Here is an 18982-nt window from a genome sequence, read left to right as displayed (position 1 = left end):
ATATATATTTTGCAAATGTATGAATTTATGGATCAATTTTAAGATCTTACGTATTGTTAGCAGTATTGGATCGGCATCAAAAAACTCCAGTCCTATCGGTCCGGTTCTGATAAAATGTGTCAGTCCTAAAAGGCTACTGATCGTTCTTTTATATTAACAACAACAGTTTAAATGACCTAGTTACTAACTACGTCATTTCAGCTCTTGAAATTTTATCATACCCTCTTTCAAAGAGACAATTGATACTCAAAGTTTAAAGAAGGAGGTTGTGTGACTAGAACGTATAATACTCCAGTATCATTATGGTTTTAGATATCATTTATTATCTTCTTAGTTTTTATGTTCTTCAATTCTAACTAGGAGTGAAGAAAATTTAAGATTGCTAAGATCCTTAGGACTGTTGACTGATAAAAAAAGAAAAAGTCTGAAATGGGATGAAATGGCGGATTAGGAAAGGATCAGTCCTAGGACTGATCCAAGACTAAGTGTTGTACATTGGGCCGTCGGTAGTCAAACAATTCGAGTCCAATAAGAGTTGATATACTCAAACAACTGTCACTTACATTTTCTCTTAAGGCAAAAATTATAGCCCTTAAATAGAAATATTTGAAGAAAGATCGGTAGAGATGTGAATTGTGAAAAAATTGGTATATTTGCCGCTCACATTTTCGGTGCAGAGATATGTTGCTCAATTTTCCGTTTTTAAATTATAATTTGTACCGAGCGTTGTCATATAGATAAATATTGTTGAACAGGTTCCGATATCAAATAAGTATGAATATTTCCATACTTTTTGGACTATAAATATAAAACGAAAAGGTCAACAGACATCAGAGGTTTTGTAAATAACCATTTTATAGCACATAAATTGCGTTATCGGACGGACAATTATTTTTATGAGAACGTAATGTCAATGGAAGTCACGGTTTCAATTTCACATTAAGTTAGCATAATGTTAAATACGCGAGTACTCCAGAATCACTATAGTATTGGTATACCAAATAAAACTGGTTCAAACTTTTCATGACAAAAAATAAAAACTCGATTAATTTTCCGTGCTGTAAAATATCCCTGCGGCGAATTTATGTAAAAGTTTATATTCTTGAATAAATTATTGTGGTCAAGTCACCGGCGCGAAGGAATGTATTTTCTTTATAAGTTGGTCGGGGGGGGGTTATATAATAGTGACGTAATCAGTTCCCCCCGCAGGTTTTTTTTGGGGTAGGTAGCAGGACCCTTTCTTTGGAGGAAGGATTGATAGGCTTTTTGGTATAATCTTTTTTGTTTTTTTTTATAAATGAAAAATTTGACACATAACTTTAAAAATTTTTAAAAAATCGTTCTAATACGTGTTGTAGACGTCCAATAGATGTTTTTTAATTTGGAAAAAGATTTATAAATTGGAGCATATCTTCATACATATTTATATTCAATTATACTTATAGATATTATTAAAATTCCGTCATTTTCCGCTTGGATTTGATATTCTATTATTTTTTCATATTTTTCTTCTTCATTTATCCCACACTTCAAAATCCCTTTCATAAAAAACAATCCCTCGAATTCAAAACATTCATAAAAATTCATAAAAAGTACTACAAACAAACGGAGACCTACAAAGTGACTCTTCACTACATGAACACCACTTTAACTGGATTCTTTACCCTGGAATGTGTACTCAAAATCTTTTCATTTGGATTTAGGGTAAGAGTCAACTATTGTAGAAGCTAATTATACAGTTATATAATTAGCCCAACAAAAGGTTTTTGAAGATTGATTGATTTTTTATGATCATAAAATTAAGGAAAGGATTTGAAAAATAATAGTTCATTGTACATTATTGCACATATTAATCATTCACAATAATTTAAATCCTTGTACAACAACACACTAAGTAAACTAAGTTAAAAAGAGTTGCAATCATATTTGGTTGCATGATTGTTTGATTAATGTTGCAGAACCAGAAGAGGGAACGGTTGGATACCTCCCTCGACCCATTAAAAAATTGTTCATGAAACGGATGTCTGTGTGTGTATCAGGGGCGTCCGCAAGGGGTGGGCTGGAGGGGCTGTAGCCTCACCGAAAATTAAGGAAATTTTGCTTCTTACTAGAAAATTTAATTTTTGAAATTTATTCAGACATTTAATTTTTTGTTTTTGAAAAAACAAAAAAATTTATATGAATTTCTAAACTTTTTTTTTTTAATTTAATTTTTTTGAACAATTATGAATTTTTGAAAGTTTTTTTTCAAAAAATTTAACTTTTTGAAAGTTTTTTCCAAAAAATTAATTTTGATAGTTTCTTACATAAATTTAATTTTTGAAAGTTTTTTCCAAAAAATTTAATTTTTCAAAGATTTTCCAAAATTTAATTTTTTAAAGATTTTCCAAAAAATCTAATATTTGAAATTTAATCTTTCAAATTTTTCCCAAAAGAAATCATTTTTTGTTAAAAAATTTTAATGTTTGAATTTTATTCGTTCTTAAAAATTCCAAAACCAATCGCCAGCAATGTTTATATATAAACCTGCGGACGCCTTGTTTATCGTAATGATAGTAATCGTTGTTATTTACCAGTTTGTCGTTGTTGTCCCCTTATTGTATTTTTTCTTATCATGAAAAGTAAGTGTTATTCCAAAAAGAACAAGAAAGAAAGGCCCAAAATTAGTGGGTTTTCACTGACGTCACAAATTGCAAAGCCATTTTTGAGGCTCATAGTTGATACTTTTATTACATAAAATGGAAATTTAATACAAAAAAAATATTGATGAAGCTATTTTAAATAAATAAAAGCCTTAATTTAATTTAGTCTTTATTTCCCTTAATATTAAGGAAAAAAGCGTTTTCATTGTTATACAACTTGATTGTTAAGACTCAAGAGACTATAAGGGAAAGAGGCGTCATGTATATCTATCATGATTTTTTTTTCTTATCCCTACTTCTGATTCGTCTAAATATAGGAACTGCGCTATTTTCATCTCTTGCGCAGTTCATTGTTATCACGTCCTTTGACTATGATTCATCGCTTGTAATTTAATACAAGTCAACGTTTCATATAGGGATATGTATTTTTCTTTAGAATAAACTAAAAATCTAAACTATTAATTAAAACCATAGTTCATAGAATCTGATTCATAATTATGCTCTAAAAAATTATAAAAGTTATTTTAAAACAAAAGTACATTACCCTAAACATCCAGGAAGGGTACTTACTAGTGTTGGGTTTTGGTCTGGAAATCCTAGACCGGTCTGAGACAAACAAAAAAGCTCGGTCTGGACCGGTCTCATATAAAAAGTCGGTCTAGAACGATTCAAATAAAAAGTTCGGTCTAGATCGGTCCATAGGAAAAATTTGGTCTAGTTCGGTTACAGATAATTTGTTTATAACATGACGTCATATGTTTTTTCAAGTGCAATGACGTTATACGAAGTTTAAATAGAGATAACTGTGATTAATATAAATCCCGCCGCCTCTTATATGTATACAGTATTTTTTCTAGAACTTATCGTGTACTTTTGAGATTTAAAAAAAAATTACAGTTGATCTAGAATAAAAAATTGGTCTCTCATAATATATGTGACTGAAAAAAGTGAGACGGAATTAAAATTGGTCTACAATGTGAGACAGAAAAAATTGGTCCACGGTCTGAGACTGTAGTCTGGACCGAAAATTCGGTCCAAATCCCTCTAGAAAAAATCAACTTAGACCGAACCGAAAAAAAAAATAGGTGCTTGACCGAGTCTCAACACTAGTATTTATATTCTATATTCATTTTTTGATCGAGATTTCGAGAATCCTGAACATAATTCATGTACATAGTTCTTGTTTACTTTTTATTTTCCCCATTTTGTCTCCTCTTTCCTTTTTTAGTCTCTTTAGTTCAGACCCCCCAAATGGACAACATCAAAATTGTGATGTCACGTGAAAAGACTCTGTTCAAGCTTATGATCGGAACACTGATCAGGGGAAAAGAAGGAAGAGCAAAGACAGCTGACAACCAAATACATACATCGTAAATTTGTATGCTATTGAGGTAACGTCATGTCAGAGCACTGATAAGGGATGATATGTAGAAAAATCATAGAGATAAAATATATAAGAGGGATGATGTGAAGAAGAAGTTAACATCGTCAAAAAAACTAGTAATAGTTGATTAAAACATTCAAAATGTAAAAGTTAAGTAAGTTAAAAACATACAGGGGCGCTCTAAATATTTTTATTTATTAAATGTGTATTGTAATAATAATAATTTATTACAATAATTATATGAATTTAGATTTGTCAATAGGTTAATATAGTATTTTCAAACAGATTATTTTATGTAGTATATATATATATATTTTCAATTAAAATATAATTTTATTTGGCCTTTGAAAAATATTAATGGGTTTAATTCTACTTATCTGTAATCTACAATATTTACATATATAATAACAACAAGTAATATATACCTTTCCTCATAGTTTACACGATCAACAATAAACGATGACACATATTTATACTATACTCTACAACAAAAAACTATGTACAAGAGTACATAGATCATACATCAACAAAACCTCTCGCTACACACTCTGGACAAAAATAAAATTTTATTAGCGGGTAATTCTTTTCCTTCTTCAAAATGAAAAATAAGGATTACATTTTTATGTATCACTTGAGAATAGGAACTTTAATGAAACTTTACAAATTCACCAACATAACTTTAAAATTGAAACTTTTGAATCCCCTTACAACTAGAGAATGTCGTTAAAAAAAAGCTATTTTTAAGTGGCTAAATAGGTAAAAAAACGCTCTTTGAAGACTAAAACTTTACAATTATAACTTTTTGATTAAAATAAAACAAAATATCGAATTATTAGGTCACTCTAAAAATTGGACACTATAGTACACAGATTAAAATAAAAATTTAGAAGAAATTGACCTTTTTTGTGATCTTTGACTTTTTATATGACCTTAAAACTGAGCTTTATAAACTCAAAGTGTTATAATGCTATTGTTTAAACATAAAAATGCTTTTAATTACAAAATTTGCGAGTTTCTTTTCATATTACTTTGAAATTAGATTAAAAAGACTCATTCATGGGTGAAAAAGTAATTTTTGAGGTAGAAAGATGGGGTTGACTCGAAATTAAAAATTATAGCTGTTTCATCCAAAAAGTTTGACTAAAATTTAATTTCTCATTTTCATAAATTAATACCCCCTCCTCATATTAATGATGAATTTGGGAGATTATTCTGACAAATCAGATGCCATTTATGTTTTTAATTTGATAAAATTGTTGGAGCTTATAGCAGGAAATACTATATTTTCGATTGTTTTTGTCAACTATCTTTTTCCTTTCCTCTGCTGTCGTGACGTCAAAGAGTTTCCCTTTCTATCGCACAGTATCGTCATGCACTCTATGTATTTTATCTCTATCAGAAAAATAGACAGCTAACAACAAAATACAGGGTCAATTTATGTAAGTGGAATAACACCGTAAGATACGTTGTATAAGAAAACTTAAATAACACGTTGATGAGCAAATTTATTCGTATTTAAACAGTGTCAGCCTGCATGAAGATTGATAATCGTGGCTATAATACAATCATATATTTCCTAAGAGGCAAAACAATCTATACGGAAAGACTCTTACTTTTTTTTTTAAATCTCATATGTATTGTTCTAATTAATACTGTTATTATTATTATCGTGTATGTGTGTTGTTATGATTCCAGACCAGGCACATTTGTTTTTTTAATGCAATTAAGGATTTAAGATCCTAAATATCTATACAACATGAATAATTTGAACCTAAATCATTACTTTTTTATAGAAATATCGTGTATTTAATTTATTTTGTATGTATAGACAATTAATTAGTCGACACGGATGAAAGGTGAAGACTCAATAATGTTTTATCTCTCTCTCTCGAACTGATACAAGGTATCTTGCCTCTTTGTAATAACCATGCAGACTGAGAGCGATTGCTGGGGAGGGTTTAAGGCTCCTTTTTCTTGAACGGCAATAAGTGAAAACTACCAAGGTTAATAGAAATAGAAGATTATACCATAACACTTTTCCGACCTATGTTTGACTTCGCTTTTTGATAGTGACCTCAAAAAGTATAAACCATTACTGTTAATCATGTAATTTCTAGTATTATATGTTATTAATATACAGTTGTTATACTCTCTGACGTCAAAATCCTCCAGTTTTGCCCAGAAATCGGTAGAGTACATCAAATTGAAAATTCTAGCAAGTACGGTTAGATGAGTGTATAACCTTGTATTTCTAATAAGCTTGACAACTACCAAATATATATCACAATTTTATTATACATACCACAGTGATTTAACTAAAAGTAACAAGTGTTGGAGCTGTTCCCAGTCTTTACTATAATCAGGGAAGCTCACAGCCTTATATTTTGGGGAAGGCTTGTTTTTTCAATAATAAAAAAATTGTTTTTTTTTTGTTTTTTTAAATTAATTTTTTTTGAAAAAAAATTCAAGTTTTAAGTTTATATGAAAAAAAAATTCAAAAATCACAAAAAATTAATTTTTTTGAGAAAAAAAATTCAAAACTCCACTGCGATTAACAAAAAACTAATTTTTTTGAAAAATAAATTGAAATATTAACTTTCAAAATTTCTTAGCAAAAATTTCAAACATTAAATTGTCTGGAAAAACAATTCAAAATCCACGGTTATTTTTAAAATATTAAATTTTTAGGAGAAAAATTTCAAAAATTAACAGCTATTCACAAAAAATTAAATTTTTTGGAAAAAAAATTCAAAAATCTACAGGTGTTTATAAGAAATTTGATTATTTGTTCAATATTAAATTAATTAGTCAAAAGCAAACATTCCTAAAATTGGGGGTGGGGGCTCTAGCCACTCCAGTCAACCCCCTGCGGACGCCCATGAGAATGTATGAGCTCGTACTATAATAAACTGGCACGGTGGACTTTTATTCAGGGGAGAGAGATTTCAGACATTGAACCCCTGTTGATACTGACTTGACCATTCGTATTTTATACATTCTGACAACATGTTATTAGATAAATACAATTGTGATCACATCAATATATCTATATTCTACGTAGGGTGACCAACCTTTCTTTTTTTACTTACCGTTTGGGTAATTTTATATAAAGATCATGATGAAATGTCGGGTTTTATCTTAAAAATTGACGTAAATAGAAAATAAAGTTAAAAATTAATTAAAAATAAAAATTTAAATAAAAGTAAGACCCAAAATATATTTACTTAAAAAGAAATGTGTAATTAAAATATGAATATCCTCTCAAAATATGGTCACCCTAACTATCAGAGGTGTCTACAGGGTGGGCTGAAGGGGCTATAGCCCCCCAATGGAATTTTAGTTTTTTCCCAAATTATTTTATTGTTATAAAAAGTATGGATTTTTGGAATTTTTCAAGAAATTTAATATTTTAATGTTAATTTTTCAATTTATTTCCCAAAAATTAAATTTGTTGGGAAAAGCTGTCGATTTTTGAATTTTTTTTCAAAAAAATTTAATATTTGAAATCTAATTTTTGAACTTTTTTATACAAAATCTAACTTTGTGTGAACAGCTGTGGATTTTTGAATTTTTTTTCTAAAAATTTAATATTTAAATATTAATTTTTGAAATTTCTATCCAAAAATATCTTTGTTGTGAATAGCTGTTGATTTTTTTGAAATTTCTTTCGAAAAAATTTAATTTATTAAATTTGAATAGAATATACGAAGTTTCACTTTTGAAATTTGTTTCCAAAAAATTTAATTTTCAAAAGAATTTAATTTTTTGTGAATAGTGATAAATTTTTATTAATTTTTTTTCTAGAAATTTAATACTTGGAATCAAATTTTTGAAATTTTTTTTACAAAAAATTTAATTTTTTAACAATAACTAGGGATTGATGTAAAAAAAAATAGTTTTGGATTTTTTTTTTTCAGAAAAATTCCAATAAACCCATAGCCCTAATAAAAATATAATCCTGCATATTCACCCCCGACTATATATGAACATGTACCTGACTATAACTAACTGACTCCATTCCGTGTGTCTTCCTCAAAAGTATTTTTTATTATGTGCAAACTACATGTTTTTTTCAGCATCATGGTGCACCCAGTCTTCTCTCTGATGCCCTAAGTTATATGAACACCACTTTTACATTCTTCTTTACAATTGAATGCCTCCTGAAACTTCTTTCAGTGGGCTGTAGGGTAATTTATTATTTATTTTAATTGTACTTTATGGATCTCTTCTTCGTCATCCTGATATGACTCTCTGTATGTACTTACATATTATATTCCACTCCAACTCTTCTTGGGTCTTTATTTTCCCCATAGCAATCCATTCTTTGTCTACTCAAAAAATATATATGTTGTGAGTTATCTTTCTTTAAAGTGGAAAATAAATGCTTTTTATTCAGAAGCGCATAGCTTCAAGACGAATAGATTCAAAAAGAGAAAAAAAGAAAATGGATTTACTCCGAGGACTCCCTTGAATGTCTGTTTTTTGGAATCCCTTACTCACTACGAATATGCTACGAGTCCTCTTGTGTCCATGAAGCTTGAAATAATCTATTTATACAGTTTGAGACATGAGGCTTAATGTTATAACAAATTGTATAATATATATTTCCTTTTTCTTTTTCTCTCTCTTTGTTTCTATCTCATTTCTTCTTCTCTCTCTTTGATTCTATCTCTTTTAAAAGTTGGGACATACGAATACTTATTGACTTTTATTATGAGATCAATTCAAAAATGAGTTTTATCCTTAAGATATTGTCCTGCCCTTATCTTAAATTGACAACGATATAGAGTGTTTTTGGAGAGGTTCTTTTTTTAAATTACAATTCAAACTTTCAGTTATCAAATGTAATACGTTTAAACTTTTTGAATCTATTCGTCTTGAAGCTATGAGCCTCTGAATAAAAAACATCTATTTTCCACTTTAAACAAAGATAAATCGAGTTAAAAGTATGATGCAGACATTTCAAAAATGGTATTAGAACTTTTTAACATTCAGCTTTAAAATATATTGATATAATTTATCCCTATCTTCAACTATGAGGGCATAAAAATACTTTGAACCTTAAAAATAGCCAAAAATAACCAAAAATGTGTGGCCTTTTTCTGAAGGCCGCGAGGCTATAAGTGGAAAAATAAGGCCATATTTGGAATCAGGGGATCAAATTCTATTAAATCCGACACGACGTATTTGGAAAATGACCATTTGCTTTGAGCAGAAATATTTGGCATTTACACAAACACGTAATTTGAATGTTCAAAATAGAGATAAATAATTAATAAAAACACTAATATCTTACAGATTACCAAATTATTCTGTTTAAATAAACACAACCAGCTTTTTTATGCACTTGCAAACTCAAAGTGAAGGTCCTAGATTCATATAAAAATAAAAATCCTATGTAATACCTTTTTTGAGCCCTAAATACGTACAGGATGGGATCCAATGCTTGCAATAGCATGTTTAAATGACTAAAACGTTATTTTTATAGAATCAAGAAAAGACCCCTCAAAATCAATTGATGAAATGTTGAAATACTATATTTTGTATTCAATGTATCCCCCTTCACAAGCAATAGCAGCATCGCCACTCTGGCGAATATATTGGTAGCTCTAGACGATAAAGGTCGTGCCCATGGCCTACGGCACTGTCATAATGACAGCTTGGATCGAATCCAAATTTGAATGAGAGGTATGGCAGACATTATTCCATCCCAGAAGTCAGCCATACTATTGCTACAGAAGTGTTGGTTCTTCTTGATCGTTTGGGGATGTGATGGACTTATTGATATTGTAGGTCTCTGCACTGACTCCTAATTCAATGCTACTGCAACCTTGGGTCCTCCCTCTGTAGAACCAGCCACTTTTAATTATACAAGATCAACTCATGATCAAAATGAATGAAAGTAGCTGAAATGAAAATATATCGTATCCTTGTTTATTTCAAAAAACTAACTACAATAAGTTCATTTTCACATCCCGAATCATAACGATACGAGTAGAACCCAATAAATAGATTGTCTTCATTTGATTGTTATGGAGAATTTAAAAGACCGAGAAGCTAAACTATTTTATATATACATATACATATATCTCATTCCTTCTTTAAGATACTTCATCTTGTCTCTTCTTCAATGTGAGCGTTGTTTGTTGTTATTCTCATAATAATTAATTAATTAATAATTGTCAGTGTATGTCTTTTTGTTGTTGCTGTTTATTATCAAAATAATATCATTTGTTCTACATATATCTGTATAGAAGGAGACAGAGAGAAGAAAGAAAGAACATGCAAATTCCGTCCATCTGGGAAATTAGGCCAGTAGGAAGGAAGCAGTTTTTGCATGCTTGAGGGTTAGTTCTATTGACTCCTATATCATTTAGAATAAATAACATTTTCTATCATTGCACAGTCTTCTTCAAACATACATATATTCCATTGTAGCACATTGTAAAAGCAAATTAAATAACTACTACGAAATGCATGAAATATTTAAGTGTATTGTATTCTTTACTATCAAGGATCTTATGAAATGGAGCAGGTGGAAGTACGTCGTCTATCACACCTGGTAGGTCGTAGAACCTAGTGCCACCCATTAGGTTGAGGAAAGGGTTAATTGGGAAGCAATTAATGTGGACTAAGGGGGAGTGCATGATGGCTTTCACTTTGTTTTTATGATCATAAAAAAATTAATGCATTGATTTTCATATATTTTGTCCCCCCTCCAATTGCAATGATATTTTCAGCTGCTGAAGGCAATCAACAATTTAACTTTGCCAAAGTTAGAAGTCTCTCAAATTATTTCTACCGTGGTACAGGGGATTTTTGGGTGGACACTCTCCGTTTTTAAGCATGCATGATTTTATAAATATTTTGAACCTGGGGTCCCAGATCCCCTCAATGGCATAAACGAGTTCTCTTTTTTATTAAAAAAAAGAACAAAAACTTTTTCAACTATTTCTTAATCAACAAGGGTTAGATTGTAGAGATATCTGCAAGTCATTGAGTATCTATACGTGTTATATTGGTCCTTATTTAGGACTGAAGACCGCAGTCCAGTTCAGTCCTGTATATCAGTCCTAAAACTTATAAAGATTGGTTCTTTATTAACTTTATTTCTTTTTTTTATAATCAGTTCTAGTACTAACTGTCTGAAGGACCGGTTCTCATACTGGACTAGATAGAATATCTAAAGACTGATACAAGGGCGTCCCCAGGGGATGGGATGTTGGGGCTTTATCCCCCTTCCCCACCAAATATATATATATATATACGAACCTCCAAAAATTAATTATTTAAAAATTTTTTTCCAAAAATTTAATTTTCCTTGAATAGCTTTTGATTTTTTAATTTTTTTTACTAAAAAATCAATTTTTGTGAATAGCTATGGGTTTTTGAATTTTTTTTCGACAAAATTTAATAGTTGAAATTTTTTTCTATTAAATTTAATATTTGAAATTTTTTTCTACAAAAATAAATTTTTGTTGAACAGCTATGGATTTTTGTAAAAAATCTCCAAAAAATTTCATCAACAGCTGTGGATTTATGAAAAAAATCAAAAAAGCAAATCCGGCCCAAAAAAAAGAAAAAAAAATCCTGCGTACGCCCTGTGATACAACACTTACATCTTCAACTAAATATTTACTAAAAAATATAAATGTACAATTTATACTATTACAAGAGGCCTAGAATTGATTATCTTCCACTTTAAAATCCCATGTACTACGCTACAAAATTACTTGAAATGACGTAGACATGGACAAAGTCATTTTATTGGTTGCCCCCTAGCAGAAAAAGTCTTAGTGAGAGGGGGAGGGGATATTAACCCTAAAACGGGACAGTATAATGTTTACATTATTCAATGTCCAAATGCAATTATAATAATTAATTAATATATACAATACTTATATACATCTTCTGATACTTCCCCAGAGTTACTTTAAGGACCCATGGAATACCTTTGACTTTATCACGGTCGTTGGTAGCATTGTTGATGCTCTCATGGTGGAGTTTGCTGTGAGTTGACCCACATTATTAGTACTTAACTTCTTATTTTTTTTGATAATAATTGTATCTTTTCCCCTCTTTTTAATTGCAGAAAAACTTTATCAATGTGGGCTTTCTAAGACTGTTTCGAGCTGCTCGTCTCATCAAGCTCCTTAGACAAGGCTATACGATCCGTATACTTCTATGGACTTTTATACAATCATTTAAGGTATATCTATATGGTTTTGTAACTTAAGGTGTCCATCTGTCCTGGTCGCCGCTGGACTTGTTCTCTTTTTATATCCTGTCCGGGGGTTTTAGAACAAACCATATAATACTAGAAACATGTTAGCAATGGTGGATCAAGCGTGTACGCTAAAAATGGAATAGAAGAACTGAGAAATTACTATAATAATTTTATATCATTTCATAAGGTCATTTGTCATATTTGTATGGAAAAAACACACCTTCATTAGATCCAATTAGTCGAATTTACATTGTACACCTATATCTAAAAAGAGATCTATGATGGGCTTGATTTTGGAATTAAATAATTTCATAAATACTTAGATTAGAATATTGTAAACCTGTTGTTCTTAATTAGGAATATGTTTGACTAATTAAATCCAATAAACACTTTTTTTTCCATAGAAATATGACAAATGATCGATAAATGGCCATTTGAACGTATGTTATGTACGGTAATAATTTCTCAGTTCCTCTACCTATTTGTAGCGGGCGCACTTGACCCTTCGCTTACAGATTTCTAGTATCATATGGACAAACAATTGAACATTGACATTATAAAAATGAAGAAAGAAACATAAAAATAAATAAAAATTTTAAACAAAATTAAAAAATAGTCGTATTAGTTGGAAATCAAAATAGGGTCACCTTACGCTATATTTCTGTACTAGACTAGTCCTTAAATTCATGAAGGATACATTTTAGGAAAAAACTACTAATAAATTCAAGGCTGGAAAGCCATGTTAGCCCACTAGCTCGTGGCTAGTAAAAAACCAGGCCAGTTTAGTGCAGAGTGGCCTGCATCTATCCCATTTGCCCATATAATGTTGTACCTTAACCCATTAGTCACGATGAGGTGTTAAAACAACTCAGTATTCAAATTAGTTTAAATATTAAATATGTTCATGAATATTTTTCTTAAAGTAATTATTTTTGTTAATAACACTCATAATGATCTAGATAAAGGATATACAACCTTTTAATATAATGGGCCAGATTACCAGTTGTAATATTTCAATGGGCCACATAATCAAATAAATTAAATTTTATGAAAAATGTCTAAAATAAAACAAAACTATGGAATACATATTTATTTTAAATTTTGACCAAATCTAATTTTTCAAAGCCATACTGCTTTTAAAAAAAAAGACGAATCTGGTAACCCTGTCCAGAAGTGTTAGGAGATTTTTGTATTTTTTTTTTCATTTTTTGAAAAAATTTAAAAAAATTCCTCCGTTGTATAATTTGATTGAATGATCTTCTTTTTTAGAAAATAAATCCTTATTTTTTCCTCCCAGAGAGATAATTTTTCAAAAATACTGCTAGAAGTGAAACTGAGTAGTGGGCCGCATTTAAACATTGAGCAGGTCACGTGTTGGACATTCTCAATTGAGATAATACTACTTTTAACGTTAGTATTTGTATTTTTTGCGTGGGAAATAATGAAAAAAAATGGCATTCCTGAATGGCTCTTTCTTTTGGAACATGGATAATAATTGTCAAAATACAAGTTCATTTTTAAGTAGTTCTTTAAACTATGTATAAATTTCTCACTTCAAACAAAATTTATTATTATTTATTTTTATAACTCCACAACTTACCTTATTTTGAAACAAAAGTACGAGTCTAAAAATGATTCAATATTTGTAGTGTTCTGGACTAGTAAATTTTTCACAGGGCTCACAATAAAAAAAATTTTTTTTTTTTTTTTTTTTTTTTTTTTTTTTAAACTCAAAAATCAATATATATATAATAATCCTGCGAACGCCCCTGAATATAGTTATTTTCTAATTAAAATCTGTATTTTTAATCATTTCAAGTGAGAAGGCTATTTTTTTTTTTACAAAAAAAATGTGAACTTTAGAAACTTCAAAGGTGGCGTGAAACCTCTAAGCATTGATAAATATATATTTTTTTTCCTTTTTTGACTATGCAGCCCCCCCTTCCCCCTCCTTCCCGAACATTTCGATTTAAGGACCACTCAACATATAGATATTTATAAATTAACATAATATATTCTTTTTTATTGCATTATTTAGGCTCTTCCCTATGTTTGCCTCCTCATGGCCATGTTGTTTTTTATATATACCATCATTGGAATGCAAGTCTTTGGAAACATCAAATTAGATCCAGAGTCTGCAATCGAGCGACATAACAATTTTAGATCTTTTTTTGGTGGTCTTTTACTCTTATTTAGGTATAAATATGTATGGTATATAATGTATTTATTGATTCTAGAAACATTGCCCTAGAGGAAAATTGCCTGTTATTTATTCAAAATTTCAGGCTGAACAATACTTCAATATAGCATATATGTATTGATAAACATCGATTAGTTAGTTTCAAAAGGTTTCAACATTTCATTTGCTAAAGTACTGAATTTGGAATTTTCCTACAGGGTAATTTTTCTTGAATGAAAATCCCCAACAAAAATTACAATGCCCAATGCATATAAAGTATGTATTTTGTATACACTTGTTAGCGCTCTAATACTGAGTAAAAAAATAGGAAGTATAAGAATAGTGCCTGGTACTTTTGCCTTGAGACATTTTCCCTTAAAGCCATTTTGCCACAAGAAAATTTGCCCTTAATAGGAAGTTAAGAGGTTTATAGCTTGTTATTGTTTATTTTTAGTTTAAATTGATGTTCACTTTGTATTTCTTAATCAAATTATGTTGTGTTTATTTTTTATAAAAACATTAAATCGGTTTTTCTGTTTGAATAATAATTGAATGATGATTTTGTTTCATATTATACATGATCGTCAATCCATAAGTCATTTCCAATTCCATCATATCTAATGATAATTGATAACGGAGAAGTAATTAGATATTCTTTGATTCGAACCGTTGCCGTGTTAGTTTATTTCATTTAATGTACTAACTTTATGTCATAGTTTGTCTCTGGTTTGAATTTATTATATAGTAAGATTTTGATAGTATGTATGCATTGAAATTTTGGAACAAAATTCCATCATTTTCATTAAGAAAGCAACCAATTAATGCATTTTATAGTTACATATTTTAATTCAAAAAGAATATCAATTTCAACCAAAAATAAACAATTACGACGTATAAACATGATGTATTTAAATATTAAGGCAAAATGGTTTAAGGGGAAAGTACCTAGAGCCGCTAACAATTACATACTATAAATAACATTACAAAGAAGAGTTCACTAATGGCTAAATAACGCTGGCTTAGCACATAACTAGCTGCTCGTTATATGCCAACAAAATGTTTGCTGGTTGACTTAAAGTATGTAGAATGTTACACTTTTTCATCTTTTCATTACTCATTAGGTGTGCAACAGGAGAGGCTTGGCCAAGTATCATGCTCTCCTGTGAAGACGGTCGAGACTGTGATCCCAGAGCTCTTCATATTAACGAAACGACAGGAGAGATTGTGGACAAGACCAAGAAATGTGGATCCGGCTTTACCTATGTTTATTTTGTATCCTTTATATTTCTTTGCTCCTTTCTTATGCTGAATCTCTTTGTGGCTGTCATTATGGACAACTTTGATTATTTAACACGAGACTCCTCCATTTTGGGGGCTCATCATTTGGATGAATTCATACGGATTTGGGCAGAATATGATCCCTGCGCCACGTAATGACAAACTATTTATCAATTTATTAGTGTTGGATCAGTCTTTGGACTTCTTCCGTAATCAGTCTTTTTTCTAATCGGTCATTCAACATTAATCAGTCTTTAGGACGGATAAGTCAGTCTTACAGCTTCTTTTTATTTTCTTCACTCCTGGCCAGGATTTAAGAATATAAAAACGAAGAAAAGAATGATTAATAGCTAGAACCATAATAATAGTTTCTAGCCAATCACCTCTACTTTAAACTTTGGGTATTTCGTCTCTTGGAAAGAGGTCCTGCTAAAACTTAAACAGCTGAAATGACTCAGTTCGTAACTACGTCATTTAAGCTGTTATAATTCCCATAAAAACTCATAAGTACCGGTCTGATTACTCTAAATATGTATGAAAACCTGGACTGCAGTCTTTTTAGCTTTTTTAGACTCATCCAACACTATCTATTTTACATATTATGGATACCAACTATATAACTCTATTCTTTAGGGGTCGGATACACTATACAGAGATGTATGACATGCTCAAAAACATGGATCCTCCACTGGGCTTTGGCTCAAAATGTCCGGATCGTCTAGCCTACAAAAAATTGATTCGAATGAATATGCCTCTGAACTCTGAGGGAAAAGTGAATTTCACAACCACGCTTTTTGCACTCATTCGAGAGAATCTAAGCATCAAAATGAGAGCTGCAGAGGAAATGGATCAAGCGGATGTGGAGCTAAGGGACACGATTCTCAAAGTTTGGCCTTTTACGGCCAAGGATAAAATTGAACTTCTTGTACCTACAACGAGGGGTAAGGAAACAAAATAATAATTAATTATATCATCAACACTAGTTAACAACTTTTTCCCCTTGGATTGCTTTTACCTCAAGAAATATAAAAATGAAAAGCATGATGCTAATTGTCTGAATTTCTGGCCTACCGATACAACATTTAATATACTGTGAACTACTTATGCTCGATAGTTTAGTATTTGTCAAAAAATATTGGTCCCAGTAACAAATCATAAATAACTTTTAAAAAATTAATTTTTTAGAGTGCTTTCTAAAAAAAAAAGTTTGTATATCCTTACCTTACATCAAAATTGATTTTTACCTCTGCCAATGAAGTTGAACAGATGTATCATACATTGATTTTAGGAGGAGGTTTCCACTCTACCGAGTGTCCATTCTAGCTAACATTTTGATCATAAAGGATAATTTTTTAGAATTCCAAAGAGAATGTGAATTTTTCTTCCTTTCTTGTATTTACAAGTTACAAGGCCCTGTCACCGAATCAAAAGAAAATAGTTACATAAATAATCAAAAGTGTTTTTGAATCTGGAAACATGTGTCTACAAACTATTTTTATGTTTTTCTCTTTTACTTATATCCTTGAAGGGAAAAGATAACACTAAATTGTATATCTCTTGAACTCAATGTTCGCAAGTTCGATTCACGTTCTCTCTTAGAGAAGTAAATAAAAACGTTATGGATATTTACGTCAAAGACCATTCCTGGGTTAAACGGAGAAATTCTAATACTATAATCTTTACTTTTACGTAATTATTGCAACTCAACTGACCAATTAAAAGAAAATTTAAAAATAATCATATAAATGTTCTAATAATTTTTTGTCTTCAAATAAGGAGTATTTATGTATATAGGTCACAAAACCAGAAATTTCGAGTTATTTATACCACTTTGATTTTTTTTTAATTAAAAGCAGTTAAAAACATACCATCTCAATCATAAGTGTAGGAGATAGGAAAAATTGTCTCTTACTCTCAAATTAAGGAATTTAATTTGTGAAATAATTTTTGTTTTATTAAAAAGCCACAAATGAAAAAAAAATGGTTTTTCTAATAACACTGCTGCCATCATTCTAATAAACTTCTTTTTAAATAACATTTTTGTATAAACAAAGGTAATCAATGAAATGTCTTTATAAATAAAGGTCATCACTGAAATTTCTTTTTAAAAAAAGGTTATCACAGAGTTTTTTTTAAAGTCATGCAAGACATGTCTTTATAAAAAAGGTCATTAGAAAAAATGTCTTTATAAAAAAGGTCATTAGAAAAAATGTCTTTATAAAAAAAGGTCATTAGAAAAATGTCTTTATAAAAAAAGGTCATCAAAATAATTTTTTTTTAAATATGCTTTTCACAAACTTTTATTGAATTATTTATTCGAGCAAAATTAAAGTTCTTCTCGTTAAAAATTATGATCTCCTACACCTGAGAACTCAATCCAAGGAGGAAAAAAAAGTTAAAATTTTGCTATCAACTATTGGTATGAACCTGGATTCAAATACCAACTATTTTGTTATTGTAGAAATTGGTAAAGGGAAGCTCACGATTGGGAAGATCTATGGGGGTCTTCTCATTTTGGACAATTGGAAAGGCTCTCGTTTCGGGAACATTCCAACACAGAAGGTTAGTTCATTTGTTTTGTTTTTTTATTGACTTTCTTTATACATAAGAAAATACACATATATCATTAAAAAGTAACATAAAATACATAAGTAGCAATGTAATCATATGTGGTGCCTCAACATGAAAATATTTTTTTAACAGAAATCAAGAAAAATCCCAACTTATATACATACAATGTATCTAAATAAATTGTACATTTTTATTTAATAAGATTTAAATCTTATTTCATCAAGAACATGCACAAGTGTCTGCAGGGGTGGTCTGGACGGGATGTAGCCCCCATCCCCCAAAATAACTAATAAGGAATTTTCCTTTTTACTAGAATATCTAATAATTCAAATTTGATTTAATTTTTCAAATTTTTTCCCTAAAAATTTTATGGTTGAAATTTTTTTGGAACAAAAATCATATTTTATCAACTACTCTGGATTTTTGATTTTTTTTTCCAAGAAATTTAATTTCTTGTGAATAGTTATGAATATTTGAAATTTTTTCTGAAAAATTTCATTTTTTGTAAACAGGTCGGGATGGTTTTGATGAATAACTGTCGATTTTTGGATTTTTTTTTCAAAAAATTTATTTTTTCAGTTTATTTTTCAGAAAAATTCAATATTTGAAATTTAATTTTAAAGTATTTCCTTCAAAAAATTTCCTTTTTTGTGAACAGATCTGTATTTTTGAAATTTTTTGGAAAAAAATTTAATTTTTTG

General features: G+C 29.7%; 1 protein-coding gene across 8 annotated transcripts in view; it reads left to right on the top strand.

Annotated features, from left to right (window-relative positions):
* Positions 1-18982, top strand: part of LOC121122478 (calcium voltage-gated channel subunit cacophony) — a 107154-nt gene that overhangs the window by 72964 nt on the left and 15208 nt on the right. For 5 of the 8 annotated variants that reach the window (XM_071890266.1, XM_071890264.1, XM_071890263.1 and 2 more), the window contains exons 24-30: positions 1594-1704; positions 11953-12036; positions 12119-12235; positions 14292-14449; positions 15554-15862; positions 16344-16651; positions 18172-18272. In XM_071890266.1, coding sequence (XP_071746367.1) covers positions 1594-1704; positions 11953-12036; positions 12119-12235; positions 14292-14449; positions 15554-15862; positions 16344-16651; positions 18172-18272 — 1188 coding nt within the window. Of the gene's footprint in view, positions 1-1593; positions 1705-8102; positions 8214-11952; positions 12037-12118; positions 12236-14291; positions 14450-15553; positions 15863-16343; positions 16652-18171; positions 18273-18982 lie in introns of all 8 variants that reach the window. The other 3 variants (XM_071890267.1, XM_071890265.1, XM_040717476.2) reach the window with 1 other exon arrangement.

The sequence above is a fragment of the Lepeophtheirus salmonis genome, chromosome 8 (genome assembly GCF_016086655.4).
Source record: "Lepeophtheirus salmonis chromosome 8, UVic_Lsal_1.4, whole genome shotgun sequence".
Taxonomy (NCBI): Eukaryota; Metazoa; Arthropoda; class Copepoda; order Siphonostomatoida; family Caligidae; genus Lepeophtheirus; species Lepeophtheirus salmonis.
The sequence above is the reverse complement of the archived record's forward strand: the minus strand, read 5'-3'. Positions and strand labels throughout refer to the sequence as shown.